The sequence below is a fragment of the Glycine max genome, chromosome 11 (genome assembly GCF_000004515.6).
Source record: "Glycine max cultivar Williams 82 chromosome 11, Glycine_max_v4.0, whole genome shotgun sequence".
Taxonomy (NCBI): Eukaryota; Viridiplantae; Streptophyta; class Magnoliopsida; order Fabales; family Fabaceae; genus Glycine; species Glycine max.
Window position 1 is genome coordinate 3054700 of NC_038247.2, and position 8550 is coordinate 3063249.

An 8550-nucleotide genomic window follows, 5' to 3' on the forward strand; every position below is an offset into this window, starting at 1 on the left:
TCAGACATTAAGGACAGAAGTTCTTGTGTTATCTCTGGGGACTGGGGATGGAAGTGAGGCTAAGTTCTGTGAATGGTCGGAACCATGTCACACTTGGAAATTCACATATCATACTTAAATTCAAATTTAACAATGGAACTTACAAATGAGAAAGAAAGGAGGTTTCTAGGGACCCTAAAACAGTCATTGTCTCGTCTAAGTTTAGTTTTACACAAATGGGCTTCAAGAACATATATTTGCCATAAAACCAATGAGTCAAGTTGTAACAGAGTCAGAAACTCGTGTAAGAAGGGCTTCATTCTGCAATCCAGCAAACTATTTCTTCCAACAGCAACTGTAACAAAGATTATTTTGTCCAATTGCTCCCTTCTTGAATGACGTCTCATGCAAATTATACTTGTGTCTCATCAATCTCTCCAGTTTTGGCCTCTAGCTGTATAGACTTGTACCATTTTGCACATGCAATATAAGCGATCAAGTCTATCGATGTCAAGGCAGCTAAGAGGAAGTAAAACCTATCTAAGTGGCCTTTGTTGAGGTGTCCAGGGATCCACCCCGGCATGTGATCTTCGGTGGATATCTTCATAACCACACTAACAAGTAAACTACTCACATAGTTCCCAAGGGAAATGGATGTCATGCAAAGAGCACTTCCAAAGCTCTTTAAGCCGTCTGGTGTCTGAGCGTTGAAGAACTCCAACTGACCTACGTACATAAAAACCTCAGAAGCTCCTATAAATGCATACTGAGGGATTTGCCAGAAGATGCTTAAAGTGCTCGAGTCATTGCAGTGTAGGCATCCTTGTTTTGCATACTTGAGCCTATAGCATTCAACTAATCCAGCCGAAACCATTGCCAGTACAGCTATAACAAGTCCAACTCCCATTCTCTGAAGCTCTGTAAGTCCCTTAGAATCTGTCTTTTTAAGTTTTCCCACAAATGGATCAAGAACTCGACGGTAAAAGAAAATGAAAACAGCCACACTGAGGATATCAAAGCTGGACATGCTAGCTGGTGGTATTCTGAAGTTGGAAACCTTGGTTTTCATGGCAGCACCTTGCTCCACAAAAAGTGAAGCCATTTGTGTGAAAACTACTGAGTATATTATGGTGCAGAGCCAGATTGGAAGAAGTCTCAGTATGCACTTCACTTCTTCAACTTGACTTACAGGACAGAGACGCCATGGGTTGTAACCGAGCCCTTTCTGGTCCCCTAGATCTCTTGAAGATATGAACGCTGCCCTATCCAAGAACCTGCAATGCATAACAAGTGGCAAATTGATCAAACCGTTATTACTCAGTGCAATCAAGAACGACCAATAATACTGGAAATATAGTAGTGTTTGATTTGTAGCAAAATGATCACATAAATAAAGGAAAAGCATTCCATGTAGCCTCAGCTACATATGAAAACATTTATTCATTGTGTGGTTTCAGCTGAAAGGAGCCTCCACAACTTACTTGAACCCGTGAGTGTGGAGAATCTTTCTGTTGGCATCGTTGGATGCCTCCTTTGCATCCATGTTGAATAAGTCCTCTCCGTTTGATGACATTTGAAGTTTGGATTTCCTTGATGCAGCCACTAGGACTTGGCTGAACCTGGAGATAGGGTTGCCACTGGGCTTGAAGTGTCTATACCTTGGGGTGCATATAAGAAACAAGACCAATGCAGCAAAGGCAGATCCTGCAGACAGCCAGAAACCAAGAGCCCACATTCCTTCGTCCTCAAAATAGACAAGAATGGTGTTTGAGAAGAGTTGGCCAATGTTAAAAGCTAGGTAGAAGTAGCTAAAGAAGGCCACCTTGTTGTGACCCTCCTTTGAGTGCTCCTCATCAAACTGATCAGCCCCAAATGTGGCAATATTTGGTTGATAACCTCCATTCCCCAAGGCAACAAGATAGATTGAGAGGTAGAACATCCCCATCTCCAATTTTGAATGTTTCCCACAACTAACTGTTTCATTCCCACAACCTTTAGGCTTAAGCAAGAATAGGTATGATGACAGGGATAAGGACATTAGACCCTGTTTTATCAAGCCAGAAAGACTCATTAGTCAGGGAGTTTATGTAACAGCTTGGAATTAAAGAGGAGAGAAAATAGAAGCATTACTTACTATAACAAAGATGACCTGAAAGACAGCACATGTTTTATATCTTCCCCAATAAGAATCACTGAGGAAAGCACCCACAAGAGAGAAGATGTAAACAGTTCCGGTCCACTTGCTCACATTGTTGGCTGCATCAGCATTGTTTTGTCCTACCACCCTTGTCAGAAACAACACTAGGTTCACGCCGATCCCAAAGAATGCAAGGGTTGCCAGAGCTTGGTTCACTGATTAATGCAATCAACAAATTACAGAACAAGAAGCATTAGCACCATGCTGTCAACATTGTGAACTACGTGAATCACACACTCACATGCATCATTGATCATTGTGCATTTATATCTACATACGCCCTTTTAAAAACCGATACCTTACAAATATATGAATTTGCGTTGGAAATAATAGTGTACACCAGGTGGTGGAATAAAAGGTGCAAAGGAGTTCTTTTTTTTTTTTTTTTTAAATCATGAAATGTTTTCAATGCATCGCTATGTTAGTAGTCTTCACTACTGTGGACCAAGGTTGGTTCTCTGCATGCGACCTGCAATCACCATTCATAGGTTCAAATTTGTCTAAATTATATTTTATTGTTATCTAATATATAAAAAATATTAATGATTAAGATTTTGTGCAATCACATAATCCACACGCCTCTACTATATCATGATTATTCATGAAGGATTTTTAATTGCTCGTACCCTGCTTTCTAAAATAGAATGAAGACCTCATGTCACCTTCATCGACTTGAGATAATTGCGTAGCTCCTTACATGCATTACAATAAAGAAATTTTCACACCCTCGAATGTTTATACACCCTTTACGAGGAGAGAAAACGAGAAATTATAGTAATATAATAAAAAATAAAGAAAAATTAAAAATTAAATATAAAAAATTAGGTTTATAAACATTATATGCCACTACCTTACATATGCATGCACAAGTTTTTTGGTGTATATTTTTTAAATTTTTTTATTTAGAAGTATATTTAAAAAGTTGCTTTATTATTTTTATGTTAAAAATAAGGCTTAAATATAAAAAATTTCCATGTAATTTAGCATTTTTTTTATTTTCGTGTTAGATAACACTTTAAATAATAAAAAATGTTTTAAATAGTAAAAAGGTATTATTTAAAACTCTTAAAGGACAAAAAATAAAACATTTTAAAAAAACTAAAATAAAGAAAAAATTACAGGGATGAAAATTAAAAAAAAATAAATTGCAGGACAAAAAATATATTTAATCCTAAAAATAATAATTATTAAAAAGTCTGAAAAATTACGTCATGTGATTATTTTCTAAAATTTTAAAAAAGGGTCCTATATTAACAAATTTATTTTATAGTATAGTGTTAGGTGCGTAGCATTTTCCTTTATAAAGCACGCCATCGAATTAGTATTGGTTTCACAGGTGAGATAACACTCTGAAAGACTTTCATAAAAGGAAATCATTTTTAAAAATTAAACTGTTATTTTAACTACTATTTTCTCAAAAGGGAATATCGTGATTCCTGAATTCACTTTTTGAGCTTTCGCTCCCGTGGTCGTGTTGCAGGCAAAAGTCACTTTTGCTGTTTTGCATGGTATTCTATTTTTTTTATTAATACAAATATCAATTTTTGAATACGACGATGCATCTATAAATAACACAATTTTTTTTTTCTTTGCACAAATCCCATATTAAACTTGGTTACTCTTCACACTTGCTTTAAACATATTTGTACCAAAAAAATATTTATTATTACAAATTATCTTTTTGCAACAATTAAATAATAGAAAACTTAAAATAAATAATATAATAAATATTTGAATATTATTTTAAATTTGAATTTAATTATACCTAAAAATATTATATTAGCATTAGAATTACAGTTTTCAATATTAATTATTTCACACAATTTTTTTACATTTACCTTTACACTCATTGAAAAAAAAAGAACCTTTATTATTCTTGCTTTTCTCTTTATACATCGACCAATTTGACAATTGATAAAGAGAGTAACAAAAGCAAAATTGAACAAACATTTTTCATCTTTTATAGCCCTTGGAGGGGAGGCTTTTATATCCATACACAAACAACAACTTCAATTGGCATGTTTTCTGTATCAGGTATTATTTAATTAACTATCCACTTTGCACAATCACAATACCATATATAGTTTTTTTTTAAAATCAGCAATACCATATATAGTACACGAGAAATATCTTTCCCCACCACAAAACTGAGATTAAAAGCAATATTATTATTTTCAAGATGTCAGTATTTTCTTTACGTTTCTTTTATGTTTCTAGTAAAATCTAAAGATACCTAACACACACAAAAAAAGAGGGGAAAAAGAATCTTTCTTAATATATAGGTTAAAAAATATAAAAAATCATCTAAACTAATCCAGAGCTCTATATATATTCTAAATAATTTGTTAATTATACCAATTTTTTGTGTGAAGAAATTGGAAACTGTTGGACTATTGAACTAAAACTCTTTTATCATGATGATATATATCAACCCCTAAAAAAGAAAATAATAAGATATTTTATTTCGCCACAAACATTTAGAGAAATCAATCTCTCTCACACACATGCAAGCATATCACTTGCTTACGTTCTTTAACACAGCACTACGCAGGACTTTCTAAATAATAATGATTGTGACCTATATCAGTTTTCCTTACTAAGAACGAACTATAGGGACGTGCATTAATCAAAACCCGAAACAGCTGGTTAGTAGTATTATTGATATACCTTGTAGCCATCATGCTCCTTTTCTATGCAGTAAATACTAATCAGTTAAATAAATAAATTTACACTTGCACTCGACCCGTGGTTAACGTGTTTAACTAATTTACATGTATATGTGTGTCTATTCTCGATGGCACGTGGCATGGCAGCAAGCCACGTCATGCAAATTCCTGTCACGGATTACGTGTCAGAAACGTATTTCTCTGAAATGCATGCTTATTTTCCTCACTTTAATTTTTCTCTTTTTCAAGTTATTTGCCACAGTTCCCGGCCTCATGTCGCTTATAAAGAAGGACAAAGCCAAAATCCTCATTCAGGCTTGATTCAGAATCTCTATCCTCTGTCAAATCTTAATTTTAGTATCATTCTTTGGAGTTTTGTTTTCTTATTTTAGTAAGAGATTGTTATTAAGAGTTCTAGTAGTAATTAGTACAATTGTTTTTCATCAATAGTTAAACAAGTTTAAACACATAATATATATAACAGAACTAAATTAAACTCTACACTTATTCAAAAGTATCACATGCATAATTACTCTTTTAATAAACAGCCTACCTTCACCTTTAATTAGAGAATTATACTAAAATGGTTTAAAGAGTTATTAGGGTAATTAATTTAATTTTGTCTCTATAGAAAGATATTTGCATGATTAGTTACAAGGCTGCAGCCAGCCAAGACTAGCTTGTAACTGGATGCCAAACACACTCATTACACAAGGAAGGCATGCAATAAAACTGACTGAAATGTTTAGTTTGGATTTTGTACACCAAATGGAACACGTTCCTGCATTTAAGTGTTGTCCTTTCTTTCTTATTATCTTTAACTGATAAGAAGGAAACTACATTGGTCTCATGTAGTTGCATATTCCACCATAAAAGCAACCACCCTTTACTCCTTCTATGATAAGCTATCTAAAATATATAACCGCATCGCATTAATGGTGAAAACTTCTGCAGAACACAAGACTCTTGAAACTTATACATATATACTATTATAATCATTTCATATACGTACACGTATCATATATCTCTATGTATTTACATGCGTTTTTGTTTTACAATCCTCGAGATTAATTAATCTGCTCAAAGAACAAGATCAATTAATATTTAGAGTATATTGTATAGTATAGTATACCTTGTAGTAATGGAGATTCAACCGTTCACTTCATAGAAAGTAAAAACTGGTGAAAGAATTCTCCCTCAACAAAAATAATTTCTTAGTTTAGGAAAATTGAAAGGGAATTAGTTATCACATAGTGCCATGTTCTATTTCCATATCACCATTTACCTGTTTGTAGAGACACAACACAAGCCATTGTAAATCAAAAGAGTACAGAAGGCACGCGCGGGTTATATGCATGTGATGTGATACGCATTACTCTTTACCGAGTTACACAAAATAAATTTTAAAAAAAAATGCTCTGCAGTTAATGTATTTGGAGCTTACAGAGTATGATAATTGCAGCCACCCATCTGCCAGATTTGGCTCTGATTGCAGGACGTCCATGGAAATCAACACTCCCATCAAGAGTGACTTCTTCTGACTCTTCTTCAAACTTTCTCTGTGGAGAGTTTTTTTAACATAAAATCAATGACAAGATTTTTAGTAATTCATTATTGATAAGCCTAAATATATGCATGTCACATTCATGTTTGGTATTTGTCACAAAATATATGAAGACTCTGACACAACCATAGACAAGAAGGAGTACTTGCAAGATTTTAAGAATTTATGAGGAAAACAAATAAAATATGTAATGTATATAGAGAACATGTTAACAATTACCTCTTTGTAGACATGAGACTCTAAGCAAGACATGAGTGATATGATATCAAAAGAAAAAGTTAGCTGAAAATGCAGGGGATGGCACTCAAGCAGAGGAAGGTTGTTTATTGAGGTGAAGAGAAGAGGCAAATTAATGTTACAGAATACAGAGGGGAGACTGGGAGAGCTCAATATATAGATGAATGAAGGTTGGCGTGAACGGTGAAGATATCAGACTAGGCCAAAAAGTGGGGTATACACATGGTATACACTGTGTAATGTGTATAACATGCACTTTTACAAAAGAGAAATATCTACAATAATTTTTAACAATCACAAGAGAAATAAAAAGAGTATAAAATATACCGAGTGATAAGATGAATACTACAAAAATACTATGTGAAAAGTACCTAATTCTTTACAAAATTATTGTTTCATGTACAAATAGTTACTACACGTAAGGAAAAAACCAAAGGAGTATTTGACAAGTAAAATCTTACACCTTAACTATTATAATATTCACATGTTTTGTATAAGAAAAAAGGAAACAAAAATACATTTTCTCTTCCTTTCTATCCGTAAATGCGTGAATTTTTAGAGTTTTTGAATGTGGAAGATTCAATAAGTAATTATCAAATTTATTTATTTTTAAATTTTAGTAAGTTAAATTTATAATGTATTTGAAATTAAATTAAAAATGAATATATTTACTCGTTGATTTTAAAAATAAGCTCATTTGGAAAGCTTCATTTTACATATAAGTTTGGTGATTGATGTAACATGTTTGATATTTTTAAGAATTGTACTATATATATCTTCTATCGGGACTATATAGGCTTATCAAATAATTATCGTGATACTAATTATAAAGGAATCAAATAAGAAAAAGTGCATTTAGATCTTGAGAATATAAAAATATTTAATACATATTTATTTAGAAATAACAAACAATGTAATTAATATTGGTTAATTTAGATTTAGTTTTTTTTTTTATAAAAAAAGACATCTTTTTAAGAGTTTTGTTAAAACAATGTAATACTTTACTATTTAAAAATAACAAACAATGTTTTTAACTATGAAATTATTCTCACGGGGAGGTAAGAATTTAAGTTTTCCCAACTAGGACGAATTAGTATTATATAATTAATTTTTCTGCCTTAATTAGGACAAAAGCCATCTTACCTTTTAATACCCATCATTGATCATCCAATACACCTCCGATCCATTAGCTAGCAGCCTGATATGGTTAAAATATATAAAATGTAAGAGCTTAACTTTTTAAAATAAGAGTTTCATTTTTATGCAGGAGGAATGATACTGATAACAAAAAAAAAAAAAATCTAAATATGACTTTCAATAGATTTATCATATATAACAATTACCAATTGAATGAGTGAATAACAGTGTAAACGATCATTATAGTTAGTGCATTCTAATTAAACTATTAAAATAATTAATTGTTGATATAATCTTAAAGCTTTTGTGATATTATTGATAAGTAGTTAAGAGGTATTTTCTCTCTCTCATTCTTTTAATAAAAAAATGAATTTCACCGCAATATAATTTCTCTCATTCTTTTTATTTGTTTATTTATTTATTTATTATTCGTGTTTTTTGTTATACTCTCATTTTTCTTCCTCCGCTCTTATTATCTAGAATTTAGTTTTATAAAATATTTTTTAAAACTAAAAATCAAAACTCGATCAAACACACCCTTGATAAGTTTTCAAACGAGTTGGGATTTGTTTGAAATGTTTTTTTTCAACACAGTTTAAAAAAATCAGTACAAATAAAAAAAGAGAAAAATTTGTTTGTGAAAAAAGTTTTAACAGTTAACTCTTTTTTAAAAAACAGAAGAAGAAGAAGGAAATATCTGTTAATTCTACATTGTACAATATTAAAAAAAAAAAAAAACTAGCGTACTTATTACGGAGAATACCATGAGA

General features: G+C 31.8%; 1 protein-coding gene across 1 annotated transcript; it reads right to left on the reverse strand.

Annotated features, from left to right (window-relative positions):
* Positions 1-60: 60 nt before the first annotated feature.
* Positions 61-6865, reverse strand: LOC100787564 (protein NRT1/ PTR FAMILY 7.3). Its single transcript, XM_014763822.3, has 5 exons — positions 6626-6865; positions 6287-6401; positions 2114-2331; positions 1461-2023; positions 61-1253 (listed from the first exon to the last, which is right to left on the reverse strand). Exons 1-5 carry the CDS (start codon positions 6656-6658, stop codon positions 392-394), a joined length of 1791 nt encoding a protein of 596 aa, XP_014619308.1. The 5' UTR covers positions 6659-6865; the 3' UTR covers positions 61-391.
* Positions 6866-8550: the final 1685 nt, after the last annotated feature.